The following is a 20,726-nucleotide window of genomic DNA, read 5'->3' as shown; positions in this document are numbered from 1 at the left end:
CAATTTTGACGTTGTATGATCTTTTCAAGCCTTAACCTAAATTCTTTTCATAGATGTCTTTGGTCAATTATCGATATTTCATGACCTCGTAACGGAGAACTTCTGGATTTTTTTAAGTTTCTCTTTTTTTTCAAGGCTTTACATTGCCAATTTTTTTTCGGATAGAATCCGCAAATTATGTTGTGAAATCTTTGCAATAGCACCACACAAGGCGTGGTTGATTATGAGTTTAGAACATTAGTTACGAGCACTTTCAAATATTGGTTTTTCCCCATTTAATCCCCTATGCGGTCCACGAAACTATAGCCCCACAAGAGGGTATATTTAGGGTAATGGGGGCGACTATACGTTATATGACCACTAAGCTAGGGAGGCTACAACGAGAAAGAACATTGTTTATTTCAGCCTCAAATTTGGACAAGAATGCTTCTGATGGGCTGAGTGCAGTAGCGTGGGCTATACCAATTGCTATTGTGATAGTAGTCCTCACGGGACTCCTTGCTGGGTTTATTTTTTATGTCAGGGTTTACAGCAAGTAAGTTATTCATTTTCCCATTTTGATCACCGAATAACCCATCTTCCATTATCCAGTATTAACCCGTTTCGCAGAATAGAAAATGCTCCAACTGACCTTATGCCTATTTTCGACAACCCCCCAGCCTTATTTCTGTTGCAAAGATCAGGAACATAATTAAGTGGAGATTTCACGTTCTTTGAAGCGTATAGGAAATCAATGCTGATTAAAAAACTTTCTTTTTTATGATAACTTTGATTGAACCCAGAAAATTGTTTTTGAACAATATTGAACCCAGAAAATAGTTTTTAAATATCATGTATAATTCAAACAAATGTCAAAAATCTTAATCCATCCTTAGAAGTCTTCTACTTAGCAACATCTACTTATCAAAATATGTGGCATGACAATCTGTTCTTTTTCTAGTTTCCACACTTCCTGCCGAAAACAGACCTCGATTACTTTTTGCAAAAGTTAAAATAATATAAACTGTATCTAAAGAACTTTTCAGGCAACATTGGTCCTCTCAAAGGTCTGATTAGGGTCAGGGCTCAGGCAATTCATAGATTTTTAAATTTATAAATTTAAATTTAAATTCCAAACCCATTTTTGCGATCTTAACGCATAGGATGGAGCGTTTCAAATCTTGTTGTTTATCTAACCTTAACTTGTGGTACTAAATCGTTGCCGCATTTGGTTAGTTTTTCGGAAGCCAATTATAAGTTTTTTTAATCTAAGGTTGCTCACCTTTTTGCAGTTTTCTTTGCAAATTTAAGCAAAAACTTTGAAAACATCTGATTAATAACGTATATTTTTACCTGAAACTTTTGTCTATAAAATCTGGCTAGACAATCATCAGTTTTTTTGCTAGCTTTCAGACTCTCACTGACAAAAACAGACATCATACAAACGTTTGAGAATCGGTAAAAGAACGATTGCTTGATGGGGTTTTTCAGCTGTCATTGAGTGATGTTGGGTTACCGCAACTAAGATAAATTTAAAAACTTCTCTTTGGAAACCCACTTTTGAGCCGAAGACGGATATCAGTGGGGTCTTTTACGAAGAGAATGCATAAAGCCCCAAAAACTGAAGCATAAAAAGCACGGCCAGCATGATACTCTGCGTATGACAGATTATTCCAACTTCAGCCTTCACAGACTTATAAGCAATTCATCAGTTTCTGACTCTAGACAAAAGTGAATATGCCTTATAATTAAAAGTGCTTTGATCAAATTGCTTGGTAATGACACCAGAGCTGTGACAGTTTTTCAAACATCTTTTTCAGACATGACGAACAAGTTGCAAGTGAAAAAATGTTTAAGTACTATTGAAAGGCAAATCTCATAGCGCAATTAAACGCAAAAATATACGGAATGTTGAAATGACAAAAAAAACTTCATGCAAAAAAACAAGAACAAACTTTGCTAGGTTTTCAGACTACTTAGATTTCAGGAAGGAGCTATTACCAACAACAAACCAACTTGAGCAAAGTTGGGAATAAATAACCTAACGAAATGCTACAACACATTTCTTGTGCTATTTGCGCTTCAAGAAAGTTCTTGCAAATAACAAAGAAATCACCTTTCTCAAAAATGACAGACAAAATTCACTTTTTAATTTGCACTTACCTCTTTTTAAATCTAGTTATGATCATTTGAAAACACCGCCAATAATCCAAAATTCGACAATTATGTTACCCAGAAATTAAGACATTGACGTCCCATCAAGAATTATTCACTGCTTAGACATTACTTGAATAAAAATCGCAACCTAACGTCGTTTTTCATTTTGCATGGTAAGAACAGCACAAAATCTGAAACACTCCAACAGATTTTATTGTTCAATAAATCATATTTGCAAAACTTTAAGGAAAATTTTTTGGGATTGTATGAAATCTACAATAAATTGCTTTTCTCAGCTGGAATTGTTTTTACAAAACGTGAATTAGACAAAATCCGACAATGGATGAAATGCTCAGATACAAATCAAACTAGCTCCAATTAAATATTATAAAAAGTAGATATTTTGAAAGTCTTAAATTGAATTCTTGGTAATAATGACTAAAATAATATTATTAATTCTGCAAAAATTGTTCGCTAAAAAAATTAGGGGTTTGGGTTAGATTCGTTGTCAATTTCAATTTAAAGGTAGCAGCAGAGTTTGCAAATAGTTTCTATTTGCTCAACAAAATTTAGATCATCAACAGCAGCAAACTTAAAGTGAAAATTGAGTATTTGAAGATCAATGATTTGTATTTTTAAAAAAATAGTTCGAAAAAAATCATTTAAAATTTAAAACATTTTCTTCCATCTTTATTTCAATTAAAAACAATTAAACCCTGACATCTTTCCAATAACTAATAATTGCAATAGCTGAGCGGAGTTATTTATTTGTGTATTTTTTTGTCGTCAAGATTTCTATTACAACCATATGGCGTCATGCTGGCAGCAAATCTGCTGTTGAATCATTCTCTCATACGAAAAATTTTGAGTGCATTGTGTGCGTGACGTATAACTTTTTCTCTTTTTTTGTGGTATTTAGTTTGAGGTCATATGTGACTTACTTCAATCTAAACTAAAAATGTTTTTTTTCTCTCTCTTGAATTGATTTTTCTTTTCCCAATTAAATCGAAGTAGATTGGTTATTGGTAATTTTTTTGGTCTTCATATTTGAAGTTTATTCGGGATGGTTTATAATAACATCACGTAAGCCGCACAGTTTTTTCTAAAAAATATTAGGACTTCTCAGTAATTAGTAAACAAAACTGAAATTTTGCTATTGTCTATTTTGAATAGTTTCATTAGACTGTACGTCCACGATGCTATCGCAAATATTCTCTGGCAAAAAGCCAGCTATATTTTTAATTGGATAATTAAAATGTTATTGAAATTTTTTGGTCCAAAAAACGAGCCATCTCCTCAGATTGAAATTTGTGGCAATTTTTTCCACTTGGTTATATCCAGTTCTCAAAAACTGTTCATTTTGATGTCTTCGTTTTATATCTCCACTATGCTGTAGATCCAATAATCCAAAAGATGTTATGGATAAAAGCAGACAACCTCAAGAGTTAAAAAATATCGAGACAACAGAATTGATTTCACTTCATATAACTCGAATTGTTGAGACCCTAGCAATAGTCAACCAGTCGTTGATCAGCCTAAGGACTTTCCCAAGCCAATTTTGACGTTGTATGATCTTTTCAAGCCTTAACCTAAATTCTTTTCATACATGTCTTTGGTCGTCAATTATCGATATTTCATGACCTCGTAACGGAGAACTTCTGGATTTTTTTAAGTTTCTCTTTTTTTTCAAGGCTTTACATTGCCAATTTTTTTTCGGATAGAATCCGCAAATTATGTTGTGAAATCTTTGCAATAGCACCACACAAGGCGTGGTTGATTATGAGTTTAGAACATTAGTTACGAGCACTTTCAAATATTGGTTTTTCCCCATTTAATCCCCTATGCGGTCCACGAAACTATAGCCCCACAAGAGGGTATATTTAGGGTAATGGGGGCGACTATACGTTATATGACCACTAAGCTAGGGAGGCTACAACGAGAAAGAACATTGTTTATTTCAGCCTCAAATTTGGACAAGAATGCTTCTGATGGGCTGAGTGCAGTAGCGTGGGCTATACCAATTGCTATTGTGATAGTAGTCCTCACGGGACTCCTTGCTGGGTTTATTTTTTATGTCAGGGTTTACAGCAAGTAAGTTATTCATTTTCCCATTTTGATCACCGAATAACCCATCTTCCATTATCCAGTATTAACCCGTTTCGCAGAATAGAAAATGCTCCAACTGACCTTATGCCTATTTTCGACAACCCCCCAGCCTTATTTCTGTTGCAAAGATCAGGAACATAATTAAGTGGAGATTTCACATTCTTTGAAGCGTATAGGAAATCAATGCTGATTAAAAAACTTTCTTTTTTATGATAACTTTGATTGAACCCAGAAAATTGTTTTTGAACAATATTGAACCCAGAAAATTGTTTTTAAATATCATGTATAATTCAAACAAATGTCAAAAATCTTAATCCATCCTTAGAAGTCTTCTACTTAGCAACATCTACTTATCAAAATATGTGGCATGACAATCTGTTCTTTTTCTAGTTTCCACACTTCCTGCCGAAAACAGACCTGGATTACTTTTTGCAAAAGTTAAAATAATATAAACTGTATCTAAAGAACTTTTCAGGCAACATTGGTCCTCTCAAAGGTCTGATTAGGGTCAGGGCTCAGGCAATTCATAGATTTTTAAATTTATAAATTTAAATTTGAATTCCAAACCCATTTTTGCGATCTTAACGCATAGGATGGAGCGTTTCAAATCTTGTTGTTTATCTAACCTTAACTTGTGGTACTAAATCGTTGCCGCATTTGGTTAGTTTTTCGGAAGCCAATTATAAGTTTTTTTTAATCTAAGGTTGCTCACCTTTTTGCAGTTTTCTTTGCAAATTTAAGCAAAAACTTTGAAAACATCTGATTAATAACGTATATTTTTACCTGAAACTTTTGTCTATAAAATCTGGCTAGACAATCATCAGTTTTTTTGCTAGCTTTCAGACTCTCACTGACAAAAACAGACATCATACAAACGTTTGAGAATCGGTAAAAGAACGATTGCTTGATGGGGTTTTTCAGCTGTCATTGAGTGATGTTGGGTTACCGCAACTAAGATAAATTTAAAAACTTCTCTTTGGAAACCCACTTTTGAGCCGAAGACGGATATCAGTGGGGTCTTTTACGAAGAGAATGCATAAAGCCCCAAAAACTGAAGCATAAAAAGCACGGCCAGCATGATACTCTGCGTATGACAGATTATTCCAACTTCAGCCTTCACAGACTTATAAGCAATTCATCAGTTTCTGACTCTAGACAAAAGTGAATATGCCTTATAATTAAAAGTGCTTTGATCAAATTGCTTGGTAATGACACCAGAGCTGTGACAGTTTTTCAAACATCTTTTTCAGACAAGACGAACAAGTTGCAAGTGAAAAATGTTTAAGTACTATTGAAAGGCAAATCTCATAGCGCAATTAAACGCAAAAATATACGGAATGTTGAAATGACAAAAAAAACTTCATGCAAAAAAACAAGAACAAACTTTGCTAGGTTTTCAGACTACTTAGATTTCAGGAAGGAGCTATTACCAACAACAAACCAACTTGAGCAAAGTTGGGAATAAATAACCTAACGAAATGCTACAACACATTTCTTGTGCTATTTGCGCTTCAAGAAAGTTCTTGCAAATAACAAAGAAATCACCTTTCTCAAAAATGACAGACAAAATTCACTTTTTAATTTGCACTTACCTCTTTTTAAATCTAGTTATGATCATTTGAAAACACCGCCAATAATCCAAAATTCGACAATTATGTTACCCAGAAATTAAGACTTTGACGTCCCATCAAGAATTATTCACTGCTTAGACATTACTTGAATAAAAATCGCAACCTAACGTCGTTTTTCATTTTGCATGGTAAGAACAGCACAAAATCTGAAACACTCCAACAGATTTTATTGTTCAATAAATCATATTTGCAAAACTTTAAGGAAAATTTTTTGGGATTGTATGAAATCTACAATAAATTGCTTTTCTCAGCTGGAATTGTTTTTACAAAACGTGAATTAGACAAAATCCGACAATGGATGAAATGCTCAGATACAAATCAAACTAGCTCCAATTAAATATTATAAAAAGTAGATATTTTGAAAGTCTTAAATTGAATTCTTGGTAATAATGACTAAAATAATATTATTAATTCTGCAAAAATTGTTTGCTAAAAAAATTAGGGGTTTGGGTTAGATTCGTTGTCAATTTCAATTTAAAGGTAGCAGCAGAGTTTGCAAATAGTTTCTATTTGCTCAACAAAATTTAGATCATCAACAGCAGCAAACTTAAAGTGAAAATTGAGTATTTGAAGATCAATGATTTGTATTTTAAAAAAATAGTTCGAAAAAAATCATTTAAAATTTAAAACATTTTCTTCCATCTTTATTTCAATTAAAAACAATTAAACCCTGACATCTTTCCAATAACTAATAATTGCAATAGCTGAGCGGAGTTATTTATTTGTGTATTTTTTTGTCGTCAAGATTTCTATTACAACCATATGGCGTCATGCTGGCAGCAAATCTGCTGTTGAATCATTCTCTCATACGAAAAATTTTGAGTGCATTGTGTGCGTGACGTATAACTTTTTCTCTTTTTTTGTGGTATTTAGTTTGAGGTCATATGTGACTTACTTCAATCTAAACTAAAAATGTTTTTTTTCTCTCTCTTGAATTGATTTTTCTTTTCCCAATTAAATCGAAGTAGATTGGTTATTGGTAATTTTTTTGGTCTTCATATTTGAAGTTTATTCGGGATGGTTTATAATAACATCACGTAAGCCGCACAGTTTTTTCTAAAAAATATTAGGACTTCTCAGTAATTAGTAAACAAAACTGAAATTTTGCTATTGTCTATTTTGAATAGTTTCATTAGACTGTACGTCCACGATGCTATCGCAAATATTCTCTGGCAAAAAGCCAGCTATATTTTTAATTGGATAATTAAAATGTTATTGAAATTTTTTGGTCCAAAAAACGAGCCATCTCCTCAGATTGAAATTTGTGGCAATTTTTTCCACTTGGTTATATCCAGTTCTCAAAAACTGTTCATTTTGATGTCTTCGTTATCTTTTTACCTCGTAAAAATTATTTTAACTTTTATAAAACGAAAAAAACCCTGGATATCATTACTTAATTATTGTAAAAAGTTTAAACCAGAACGAAAAATAAACCTTTTTTTAACTACTCCAGTTACTTATTTTTCATTTGTTTTGTCTTGGTGCTGAAAACAATTTTTGGTTAGAAAAAGAGCGTCAGTTGCACCCATTAAAATTCAAATTTCAAATCGGTGCGCAATGATAGATTAATGAAACCGAAAATTGAGAAGGAGATATTTAATTACTCGACTCCGTTCAAAATGTAATTGTTCTGGCTATTTGTCATACTGACTAGCGAGTTTTTTAAAAAGTTTTAATGTTAGAAAAATTGAGCCCTCAATCAAAGCAACACTGCCAAACAAAAAGTTGAATTACAGTTTAGACTAAATTAAATTGTTCGCTTTGTGCCACTTAATTTTGTCTTTGACGTTCCAAGAAGCTCTACTATGTATGTGTAGGTGTGCAATTTTGAAACAAATTTTGCCATATTGTAAAAAAATATATAAACAGAAAACAGAGTTGCGGAGATCGAACAAAACGATATCACATTTCTTTTCTTTATTGTAAATGGAAAGCAATTTAGAGCATATAGTAGTTATGTAATATGACTTGGAGGTTATTTTGTGTTGTTGATGCTCCATAAAGAACCTCTGTCAATTTTACGTTACAAAATTGTTTTTGATATACATGGTTGATAGCATGTCAAATGTTTTTAAACGAATTAAAGTGACAACAAGAACAGTCTGCACAAAATGAAACTTCACAATCTACAACTGAGCTTCTTATTGACAGTAAATTCAGAGAGAGCAAGCGTCAAAAACGCTAATAGAAAGTACCGTGATTGGTAAAACTGGAAGCATAAGAACCTTAGAAAAACAGTTGTGTTCAACTCTCAAACAAAAATGGTCTTTCCAATTGTGTGCTCTCCTAACAAAATCACTATAAAATGGAATACATTTTTTCTTAATTCTATAAGTCACTGTTAATTAGATATCCCAAACTTTATAGACGAAGTAAAAATCTGAAGACAAAACTAAAAACCAAAAATTATCCGCAAAATACTGCCTCAAAATCTGATATTTCTTCTTTCTTTTTGGTTTGATATATCCAATAATTAGGTTTTTTGAAAAACAAATGAAAGGGTCAATTCACGTGTAAGGAACATGTTGAATGTCGATTGTTAAAGTCAGCGTGACAAAATGATAAGTTTGGATTTGACGCTTTTTGAAAATCAGGAAAGCCTTTATGTATTTAAAAATGTATGTTGTTGATCTGCTATGTGTTTCTTGCAGCTACAGAGCACCTTCCTAGCCGAATATCAATTAGGAATACATTTTATGCAACACCTCAAGATTGTTAACCTGCAGGCAAAAATCCACCAAAAGCTACAATTCGTAACCAATTTCCACTGCTACAAAATACAAAGAATAAAAGAAAAAGATATTTAATTGTTTGGGTTTCGGTCTTTTATCAACTTATATCTTATAACACGTATGACAAAAATAATTCAGGTTGAATGTTTAGAAACTGACAGAAAGAACTGTGTTTGAAGCGGTTTTACATCAGAACTTGAACCCTTTTCCCATACAATACAGTTGCTTGATATCTCAGTTAAAACAAAAAACTATGAATTTAGATTAATTTTTTTCAAACACTTTTACCATTTATTTGTTAAGTAAGGTGCATTAGTTACAAAGTTGAGTGTGGTAACAACGTCAATCATTGACATTGGAAAATCGTCAAGTAATCAAGCAAACGACAAATTAGGTATGAGTGGTGATACAAATCTGTCAAAAAACTTTTGATGAACTATCTAAAGTTGTTGTTGGTCTGGTCGAAACTAACAAGAATAAGTAATTAAAAGTTCAAGAGTTGGAAAAAAAGCAGCAAAAGATGAACGATCGCTTGAGAGCAAAAGAAAGATATGCCAGCGAAGACTGTGTGATCATTTGTAGTCCACCATTCGAATCAAAATATTAACGGAATATGCTTAAAAATAGTTTGATTTTTTTTGAGTAAATATCTTGGAATCAAACTTTGGGAGGACCAAACAAAAGCCTGCCATATTCTTCCTGGCACGGGGTTACAAGTTTACCCTGACTAAGTAATATGCAAGTTCGTGTATTTTGACAAAAAAGATCGAGTATTTGGGGCCAAAAGGAAATTGAAAAAGTTGAAGAATTCATTGAACAATCTGAACATGTATATCAACGAGAGACAACCAAAGCATGAAGCATAAATCAACAGTGAAGCTAAAAAGATGGGTATGATTACATCCACTAAAGACTATGCAGTATCCTTTATTGTCCGGAACTCTCAGAACGAAACTTCTTTCCCACCCGTTAACTATGTCAACGACCTCAATAAAGTCAAAAATGCCGTTTTGAGACACTCGGCTAAAGGAAAACCATCAAACATTAACATCAAACGAACAAGAAAAAATTTTCCTGAATTGAAACAGCAGAGGAAATACTAAACTGGAAAAAAGCTGCCACATTTCTAAAACTCAATAAATCTTGACTATAATAATCTTAAGCTGTAACTTTGATTGCAATCCAGCATCAGTACTTCACTTTATTGTAGAAAAGTGGCTCGTGTATAATTTAAACGTGACATTTAGTGCAATTCACTAACTGAGATCAACGCAGCCGGTCTTTTTTTGGCTTCAGGGTTTTTTATTGAGGTTCTTTCTATTAAATTTTAGAATGTTCTGCCTTAGTGCTCGCGACTTCCGCAGCCTAAAGTAGGACATGATTTTTAAACAGTAAAGAAAGCATCAGGAGGAACGAACGTCTTGCAATTTACGCAGATTAGTTGTTTAAAGCTCAAGATCCATTTTCGATCGCAAATAACGAATGACAACTGATAATGAATCTTCGACAAAACCAGAAAATTTTGTCAAAATAAAGACTGAAGTCATGTTTTTTTTATATTTGCGGAAAATGTGTCATTCAGTCGTTTTCGTTTGTTTTGATTTGATAACCGTTTAAAAGAAGAATGCACAGGGAGTTTCGTTTTACAAAAAACGAGTGAAAAAATGTTCTGTTTCTAATTCAGTTAGGAGCTTGTAACAAGTTAAACGATTGAAAATTATATTTTATTGAAGAAGATCAGATCAATCTGTAAAAAATCAAACCATTCCGAGGTTTTTTTGGGCGCAACAAGAAACACGGCCATTTGCTATAGGCCTGATCGAAACTTGGCTCAAAGATGACAGCACCATCAAATGTTTATCGCTTAGTAGTTATCACCTGCTTGATACAAGCAACCGACCAATAGGAAAAGGAGGAGGAGTAGCAATTTTTGTGAGGGAGGGTGTAATGAAAACGGTTCTGCAGAAATTTTCAAGTAGTAACTGTCAAATTCCAACAGTCAAAATTGAAAGCAAAAATAATGAAAAAGAGCTTCTAACTGTCTAAAAAGAGCTCTAACTGTTGTATAACTCAAACCTAATACAAGTTCAACAGAGGAAATTTGAGGAAAATTTTAAAAAAGACACTCAAGCCGAAGCAGATGCATTTAATGTGTTGAAATTTAAATTTTGATCTTTTAAAAACAAAAGCAAAACTTTCAACCTGAAAAAATGTTCTCGGGGGGTATGACCTTAACAATATGTCTCTGACAGGATTCACTAGGAAGACCATTTTCTCCCAAACAAGAATTGATGTAGTATATTGTTCCCAGGAAGTGCAAGTAGACGTTCTAAAATCTACAAAAACTTATCACTACCCTTTTCAAACTGAACTAGGTGAGGAAACGAAAGATTCAGTGTAAAAAATGCTTGAGTGTTACAGAAATTGGGTTGTTCTAGAAGACAATTCTGTGTTAGAAACGCTAGTGTTCAAAGTGAGCTACAAATGACAAGGTTTCCGAGACTACATTTGTCTTTTGGACTGCGACTCAGCATTTAAAAAACTTCATCAAATTATTATTGATGAAACAAAACATAATGTACCAGAGACGAAATCAAAGACATAAGTCATGGATCGCTAACTCAATTGAAAGCCTTGCAGCAAGAAAGAAAAATCTTTATTAAAGAAACATGCAACAGAAAACAAATGACAATAAAAAGAGATTAAATAGAATTACGAATTTGCTACAGAAAAGGGCGCAGGAAAAAAAACACATTTATCAAACGTTTTAGGTTAGGAACTCCAAGCGTACTTACTACCAAAACATTCCTCGGTACTATCATAAGTTTAGGACAACACACACAAAGAAACAACAAGCTACTTTAACACAGGAAGAGAACAAAATTTTCAACAAATTTTTCACTACCATTGGAAAAAGATTAACTGATAAACTGGGTCCAGAAGAAAAAAAACAACACAAAAAACACAAGCCTCAACAGCATGTTTCTAACAAAAATCAGCCAAAAAGAGCTAACCGTGTCAATCAAAAACGTGAAAAATAAATACAGCTCAGATTACGATGGACTCAACAATTTGTTTACTCAAGAAATAACTGTTAGCTATTGTCCCGACTCTGAATTATTTCGTCAACAAATATTTTGCAAGCTGCGTTTTCACGAACTACTTAAAGAAAGTCGTAATTTTTCCACTGTATAAAAAAGGAGATCCTAAAATTGCTGAAAATTACAGACCAATCATTCTGCTGCCAACAATAGGAAATTTGATTGAGAAATTGGTTCAGTAAAGAATGCTAAATTTTCCGGAAAAAATCGAACTACTAAACAAAAGTCATTTTGGTTTTAGGCCAAAAAAAGTGCACTATTGAAGCCCCGGTATCATTTATTGAGAGTGTCAGGCAAGATTGGGAGGATGGTATTGCAGGAACTAAAGCTGTGTTCAACGATCTCAAAAATGTGTTTGATACAGTCAAAAATAGTATTCTTTTTTTACAAACTAAACAATTTGGGATTAGGGGTCAAATGCTAAATTTTTTGCAATCTTAACTACGCAAAAATCAGCAATGTGTAAATTCAGGAAATGTATACTCCAATTTTGCAGAAGTCGATTATGGGGTACCACAAGGATCAGTACTTGGACCACTTTTTTTTTCTTGTGACTATAAACGACTTAGATGATAACTGTAGCCAGAACTATTTGACCTAATACGCTGACGATACTGTTGTTAAACCTAAAGGGAAATCAGCAACTGAAGTTTTCAGCCAATCTTTGGACCTGGTTAGTGAATACCTCATGAAAAACAAACTGACAATGAAATAAGAAAAAACTTTTTTTATGAACATGAAAGCCAGAAGGAGAAGTTCACTGCAACAAATATAAATAGAAAAAACCTAACACAGAGATCATCATCAAAATACTTGGGTATAGAATTGGATGAAAATCTGATTTTCAGCGATCATAATAAAACCTTTGATCAAAACTGAACAAATTCTCAGGACTTTTTTACTGGCTCAGATCGATGTTAACTGTTAAACAACTGTTATTAACATACAAAGTGTATGTCCAGCTTGATGTGGGCTTTGGTGTACTAGTCTATGGAGCAAGTAACAAAACCCCAATTTTAGCACTTGAGTAAAAAATATAAAAATTTACAAGAATTATTTTCAATAAGCCTAAATCAACCTCTACTTGCCTGAAACGAGAATCAAAACACATTTGCTCGATTAGAGTCATGCACCTTTGTGAGCTGCAGAAGAAATTAGCTGAAATTTTGAGAGGAGAATGCTAAATTTATTGTCTCAAAAATGTAATTAGTAGAAAATAAATTGATGCACTGCAAGCAAAAAGAGTCCAATCAACGCAACTTAAAACTGCAAACAATATAAGCGGCCTCAGTCCAAAAAGATTATGAGTAAGAATACGAAAATGGCTTAACTTCATTTTAAAATTCTGTACTAATTTTGTTTTAGAAGTGTAGCATATGAGTGCAAGAGACTTTAAGCAATTTTTATCTAGTTTCAGGGACAATTTTTTCGTAGACAACTTGGAAATTTTGCTTTGTTTTATTAACAAACACTGAATAAATCTCTTCAAATTCAGAAAAATGTTTTGATGTTTTACTCTATTCTCTCTTAACATGATACGCCACGCGTTCACACCATTGTTCATAGTAATGGCACTGTTCATCGCTAGACTAGGACATCTTGGACCTATTGATGAACTGTCGAGTAGATCTGTTATTATGGTACATATTTTATACCATGTGAGTTGCTAACAAGTGTACATCCTACTCGAGAAAACTTGTTATTATTATTATTATTATTACTATTATTATTATTATTATTATTATTATTATTATTATTATTATTATTATTATTATTATTATTATTATTATTATTATTATTATTATTATTATTTTTATTATCATTATTTTTATTATTATTTTTATAATTTTTATTAATATTATTTTCATTATTATTATCTTTATTATTATTATTATTATTATTTTTATTGTTACTATTATTATTATTATTATTATTATTATTATTATTATTATTATTATTATTACTATTATTATTATTATTATTATTATTATTATTATTATTATTATTATTATTATTATTATTATTATTATTATTATTATTATCATTATTATTATTGTTATTATTATTATTATTATTATTATTATTATTATTATTATTATTATTATTATTATTATTACTATCAGTTAATTTGCTGCTTGATATATCCTGATCCTGGTTTATTGTGTGGCTTTTTTACACAAGTAAGCAAATAGAGAATTGTTTTATTTACTATTTCTTAACGTCAGACTTCGTCTGTGAGATCAGAACAAAACTTGCACAAGAAAACTCAGGTTTATTTCACTTATTATAGGTCCAAAACGAATAACTAGAGGAGGATACCTGCTCATTAGTTACTATTTATGCCTATCAGTCAACAAAAACCGTTTTGAGTAAACAGGTTCAAAAAGATTAAAAAGACTACATTAAATTAGCAGATGTATAAACTGTATGAATCTGAGCCAATACTCGGAAATTGCAAGTTTTTTTTAGAAATCGGGGACCTAAACTTTGCATAACTGATAACACAAAACAGAGGACAAATGATTGAAAGTTGACAAATTTTAACTTTGAAAATTTCTGACGGTGACAGTAAATAGTGTGAGATTAATTGCCGGCGACAAATACTAATTACAAAGTGCAATTTAAAAAAAAAATGAGATAGCACAATTGTGAGAGCTCGCCTTGAAAAGGGATGATAAAACATTATTACTAAATTTTTTCTCTAAATTTTTTTGGTTTAACCGGTTCGTTCAAACGATATCTCGACTGTTATAAATTTCTCAATTTAAAGCACTGACACAGATTCAAGAGTCGTGAAAACGCATTAGAGGCAAAGAAAATAATAAACAGTTAATAAAACCTTGTCATTGGAAAACAAGGAAATTCCGACTTAAATGAAAACTCATGAACTCTGCCATCTTTCGTTCTTGTATAACTTCTAGCTGCTTCATACCTATTCTCAACAACAATGTAGTAATTTTAGACGAGGGTTTTGCAAAGTGCAACTCATCAAATCGAATCTTTCCAGTAAGTAGGAAAGTTCACTAAAAACAATTTTTTGGGAGAAGTTTCCCTTCTTCTATTGAATTTGATTCTTTATGTGAGTAGCCAATTTTATGCTTTGCTTAAGAGTAAACAGAAAGCATTGTAGAATAATAAAAGTGACGAGACTTTTTTCTAAAAAATCATTTTGAAAAGGAAAATAAAAAAAATCGATTTTTGAACCAGGAACTTTTATATAGGATCGAAATGTTTGAGGTTTTGTTAAGTACAAAATGCATTTTTGTTCCAAGACAGGAATGTTACCTGTTTTTTGCAAATTTTAATTTTTCTGATATTCAATCTCTTGAAAAAAAATGTTCTAAGTGACAATTATTTACTATCACCGACTATCTTAAACTGACTTTTATAGAATAGTGGTGTATAAAGTTAGGAATTGAACCACGTATAAAAATTGGAAAACCCGATGTACCTAGTTCTCCATAAAATTAAAGTTATCTGCATATAAACTAGATTTTTGTAGCTTTAAGATGGTTTTATTATGTTCCAAGATGAGTGGAAGAATTTTTGATTTGCTGTGGAGGAAAAAACCGGCCTAGCATGACGATTCTGCCATTTATTAAAAGAAACGTTAAAACAAAACGATTGCTAAAAAGTTTTGTTTGTATGCACATCCACAACAGAATTACACAAAAGAAATCAACTTTAAAGAAAAAATGTCAGTTTTAGATTTTGAGCAAGACTTTTCATTGAAAATAGAATATTTTATTAAAGTATCTTTCTACAACTTATTTTTTCGAAAACACCGTGTGTAGTTTTGTTATTGATAGTTAATTGTTGTCCATGCAGGGCTGTTCTTGGTGCCCATGTCAAATTTGGATACCCTAGTCGGAAAAAAAGTTAATCTCGCAAGATCTTGCAAGATTCTTGCAAGATTCTTGCAAGACGATGTTACGTCTTGCAAGATTCTTGCAAGATTCTTGCACGATCTTGCAAGATTAACTTTTTCTTGCAAGATCTTGCAAGAATCTTGCAAGAATTAACTTTTTCTTGCAAGATTCTTGCAAGAACTTGCAAGATTAACTTTTTTTGGAAGAAAAAAATCGGCTCAAAAAACATTAAAAAACATAAAAAAGCGCTCAAAAATAGCCAAAAGAGCCGTCCTAGGTCCTTATCTTAAGTCCTATCTTAGCAACAAAACCTTTTGAAAACGTCAACAATTGAATCTAAAAAAATAAAAAAGCATCACAAAAAGAAACAAAGACATCGAATTATCAATCTATCACATGAAAGAGTCCTTCGCGCCAATTCCTTTTTTGATTTTTTTTTCTCTTTGATTTTTTTCTTTTTCTTAAAATTTCTCTTTTCTTGATCGTTCTTCGGGTGTCGTATCGTCACCCTCGGGTGTCGTCTTCGGGTGTCGTATCGCCACCCTCGGGTGTCGTCCTCGGAGTGTCGTCTATTCCTGAACAGAAAGAAAACTGAACAACACAGAACAGCAGAAACATTTCCATGCACAAACGTGCATGGATACCCCCTCCCAAACAACCCAAAGAAGCAAAAGCAGAGCAACTCCTAATGCTTGCGCCAAACACCTAGGGGGAAGGGAGAGAAAAAAGCACAAAAGGACAACCACTTTTTTGCGATGATTTGGGGGCTTGTACAAATTCTCTGTTCCCTTTTTGCTATCAGTTCAATTTCTCCGTGTCTCCACTTGATTTTGACAAACCATGTTCTTGCATGCAAGCAAAAACATGGTTTGCCAAAACCAAGTGGAGACACAGTTAACTTGAACTGATAGTGAAAAGGGAACAGAGAATTTGTACAAGCCCCCAAATCATAACAAAAAGGTGGCTGCCGAAAAAAAACACAAAAAAGCACACAGAGAGGGACTGTTTCTTGCAATAGCTGTGTTTTCACTCACATTCTGTTCTCATTTTTCTTTCTACTGTACACATTTTTAATCCAATAGTCATCTCTTCAGTCACTTTTTCTGCTTGTTTGCGCAAAAACGCAAACAAGCAAAAGAATGACTGAAGAATTGAACTATAGAATTAAAAATGTGAACGGTTAAAGAAAAACGAGCACAGAGCGTGACTGAAAAAACAACGATTGCAAGAAACAGGAGTGCGCCCCTGTCATTTCGTCAACCTCTTTTCTGTGATAAAACGAGTTTGGACACATTCCGGGCTTGTTGTTTTATTTCATTTCAAGTGTTCTGCATCTCCTGTTGATTTCAACAGAACATGTTTTGCCAGCAGGCAAAACATGGTCTGCTAAAATAAACGGGAGATACAGAGAACTTGAAAAAAAATAAAACAACAAGCACGGCATATGCTCAAACCCAAAGCATCACAGAAAAGCGGTTGAAGAAAAGACAGGCGCGCAAAGTGCCTTTTTTGCATGGTTGAGTTTTCAGAGGCGAATCATTTTCATCTTCATCTTTTCCGTTTGCATCTTTAAGCTTTCTTTTGGTTTCATCAGTCACTGTTTATGCTGGCTTGCGCAACATCGGCGCAAGCAAGCAAAAACATTGACTGATAAAACTAAAAGTAGGCTTGAAGGTGCAAATGGAAAAGGAGAAAATGAAAGTGATTCGCCTCTGAAAACCAAACCATTGCAAAAAGGGCAAAAAGAAGAACCAACCAAACTGGGTTGAAGAAGTCCTCGTGCCCGCCAGCCAGCCCCCAACTGAGCCGCTCCAGTTCCTCCTCGTGTGTCCTCTCCTCGTCCTCGGAGTGTCGCCTGTTCCTGAAGAGAAAAGAAAACTGAACAACACAGAACAGCAGAAACACTTCCATGCAGAAACGTGCATGGATACCCCCTCCCAAACAACCCAAAGAAGCCAAAGCAGAGCAAATCCTAATGCTTGCGCCAAACACCTAGGGGGAAGGGAGAGAAAAAAGAGAAAATACCTAAATCCTAACGTGGCGCAAGCATAACAAGCCTAGCAGAGGAGCCCACCAGAAAGAAACATCGGGCACTAAGTGTGCCCGTAGAAACCCAACCCACAAGAAAAAAAAGGGGGAACAGCACCAAAGGACAACCACTTTTTTGCGATGATTTGGGGGCTTGTACAAATTCTCTGTTCCCTTTTTACTATCAGTTCAAGTTCCCCGTGTCTCCACTTGATTTTGACAAACCATGTTTTGCATGCAAGCAAAAACATGGTTTGCCAAAACCAAGTGGAGACACAGTTAACTTGAACTGTTAGTGAAAAAGGAACAGAGAATTTGTACAAGCCCCCAAATTATAACAAAAAGGTGGCTGCCGAAAAAAAACACAAAAAAGCACACAGAGAGGGACTGTTTCTTGCAATAGCTGTGTTTTCACTCACATTCTGTTCTCATTTTTCTTTCTACTGTACACATTTTTAATCCAATAGTCATCTCTTCAGTCACTTTTTCTGCTTGTTTGCGCAAAAACGCAAACAAGCAAAAGAATGACTGAAGAATTGAACTATAGAATTAAAAATGTGAACGGTTAAAGAAAAACGAGCACAGAGCGTGACTGAAAAAACAACTATTGCAAGAAACAGGAGTGCGCCCCTGTCTTTTCGTTAACCTCTTTTCTGTGATAAAACGAGTTTGGACACATTCCGGGCTTGTTGTTTTATTTCATTTCAAGTGTTCTGCATCTCCTGTTGATTTCAACAGAACATGTTTTGCCAGCAGGCAAAACATGGTCTGCTAAAATAAACGGGAGATACAGAGAACTTGAAAAAAATAAAACAACAAGCACGGCATATGCTCAAACCCAAAGCATCACAGAAAAGCGGTTGAAGAAAAGACAGGCGCGCAAAGTGCCTTTTTTGCATTGGTTGAGTTTTCAGAGGCGAATCATTTTCATCTTCATCTTTTCCGTTTGCATCTTAAAGCTTTATTTTGGTTTCATCAGTCACTGTTTATGCTGGCTTGCGCAACATCGGCGCAAGCAAGCAAAAACATTGACTGATAAAACTAAAAGTAGGCTTGAAGGTGCAACTGGAAAAGTAGAAAATGATAGTGATTCGCCTCTGAAAACCAAACCATTGCAAAAAGGGCCGAAAAGAAGAACCAACCAATCCGGGTTGAAGAAGTCCTCGTGCCCTCCAGCCAGCCCCCAACTGAGCCGCTCCAGTTCCTCCTCGTGTGTCCTCTTCTCGTCCTCGGAATGTCGCCTGTTCCTGAAGAGAAAAGAAAACTGAACAACACAGAACAGCAGAAACACTTCCATGCACAAACGTGCATGGATACCCCCTCCCAAACAACCCAAAAAAGCCAAAGCAGAGCAAATCCTAATGCTTGCGCCAAACACCTAGGGGGAAGGGAGAGAAAAAAGAGAAAATACCTAAATCCTAACGTGGCGCAAGCAGAACAAGCCTAGCAGAGGAGCCCACCAGAAAGAAACATCGGGCACTAAGTGTGCCCGTAGAAACCCAACCCACAGGAAAAAAGGAGGGGGAACAGCACAAAAGGACAACCACTTTTTTGCGATGATTTGGGGGCTTGTACAAATTCTCTGTTCCCTTTTTACTATCAGTTCAAGTTCCCCGTGTCTCCACTTGATTTTGACAAACCATGTTCTTGCATGCAAGCAAAAACATGGTTTGCCAAAACCAAGTGGAGACACAGTTAACTTGAACTGATAGTGAAAAGGGAACAGAGAATTTGTACAAGCCCCCAAATCATAACAAAAAGGTGGCTGCCGAAAAAAAACACAAAAAAGCACACAGAGAGGGACTGTTTCTTGCAATAGCTGTGTTTTCACTCACATTCTGTTCTCATTTTTCTTTCTACTGTACACATTTTTAATCCAATAGTCATCTCTTCAGTCACTTTTTCTGCTTGTTTGCGCAAAAACGCAAACAAGCAAAAGAATGACTGAAGAATTGAACTATAGAATTAAAAATGTGAACGGTTAAAGAAAAACGAGCACAGAGCGTGACTGAAAAAACAACTATTGCAAGAAAAAGGAGTGCGCCCCTGTCTTTTCGTCAACCTCTTTTCTGTGATAAAACGAGTTTGGACACATTCCGGGCTTGTTGTTTTATTTCATTTCAAGTGTTCTGCATCTCCTGTTGATTTCAACAGAACATGTTTTGCCAGCAGGCAAAACATGGTCTGCTAAAATAAACGGGAGATACAGAGAACTTGAAAAAAAATAAAACAACAAGCACGGCATATGCTCAAACCCAAAGCATCACAGAAAAGCGTTTGAAGAAAAGACAGGCGCGCAAAGTGCCTTTTTTGCATTGGTTGAGTTTTCAGAGGCGAATCATTTTCATCTTCATCTTTTCCGTTTGCATCTTAAAGCTTTCTTTTGGTTTCATCAGTCACTGTTTATGCTGGCTTGCGCAACATCGGCGCAAGCAAGCAAAAACATTGACTGATAAAACTAAAAGTAGGCTTGAAGGTGCAAATGGAAAAGGAGAAAATGATAGTGATTCGCCTCTGAAAACCAAACCATTGCAAAAAGGGCCGAAAAGAAGAACCAACCAAACCGGGTTGAAGAAGTCCTCGTGCCCTCCAGCCAGCCCCCAACTGAGCCGCTCCAGTTCCTCCTCGTGTGTCCTCTTCTCGTCCTCGGAGTGTCGCAGTAGTTGTGTTCTCGCTCACATTCTGTTCTCATTTTTCTTACTACCGTTCACATTTTTAATCGTTTTGTTCATTTTTTCAGCCAATGTTTTTGATTGTTTGCGCAAAGACGCAAACAAGCAGAAACAGTGGCTGAAAAAATGAACAATAGGATTAAAAATGTGAACGGTAGAAAGAAAAATGAGAACAGAATATGACTAAGAACACAACTATTGCGAAAAAGGGTCCCTCTCTGTGTGCTTTCTTCTTGTTTTTTCACCTTCAGCCAACTTTTTGTGATGATTTGGAGACTTGTACAAATTCAGTACTCCTTTCCCACTGTCAATTCAAGTTCCTTCTGTCTCATGTTGACTTTGGCAAACCAAGTTTCTGCTTGCAAGCAAAAACATGGTTTGCCAAAGTCAACATGAGACAAAAGGAACTTAAACTGACAGTGGGAAAAAGAGTACTGAATTTGTACAAGTC

General features: G+C 34.2%; 2 protein-coding genes across 2 annotated transcripts in view; both read left to right on the top strand.

Annotated features, from left to right (window-relative positions):
- LOC142344588 (soma ferritin-like) overlaps nucleotides 1-20,726 on the top strand; it is a 145,024-nt gene that overhangs the window by 42,416 nt on the left and 81,882 nt on the right. The gene's annotated exons all lie outside the window — the stretch shown is intronic.
- LOC142344986 (uncharacterized) overlaps nucleotides 1-20,726 on the top strand; it is a 130,962-nt gene that overhangs the window by 88,108 nt on the left and 22,128 nt on the right. Inside the window, exons 10-11 of the mRNA XM_075397069.1 lie at nucleotides 406-531; nucleotides 4,098-4,227. Of these exons, the coding sequence (XP_075253184.1) occupies nucleotides 406-531; nucleotides 4,098-4,227 (256 nt within the window). The remainder of the gene's footprint in view (nucleotides 1-405; nucleotides 532-4,097; nucleotides 4,228-20,726) is intronic.

The sequence above is a fragment of the Convolutriloba macropyga genome, chromosome 8 (assembly GCF_964194025.1).
Source record: "Convolutriloba macropyga chromosome 8, txConMacr16.3, whole genome shotgun sequence".
NCBI classification, from domain to species: domain Eukaryota; kingdom Metazoa; phylum Xenacoelomorpha; order Acoela; family Convolutidae; genus Convolutriloba; species Convolutriloba macropyga.
Note: the sequence above shows the minus strand (reverse complement) of the source record. Positions and strands in the feature narration are given on the sequence as shown.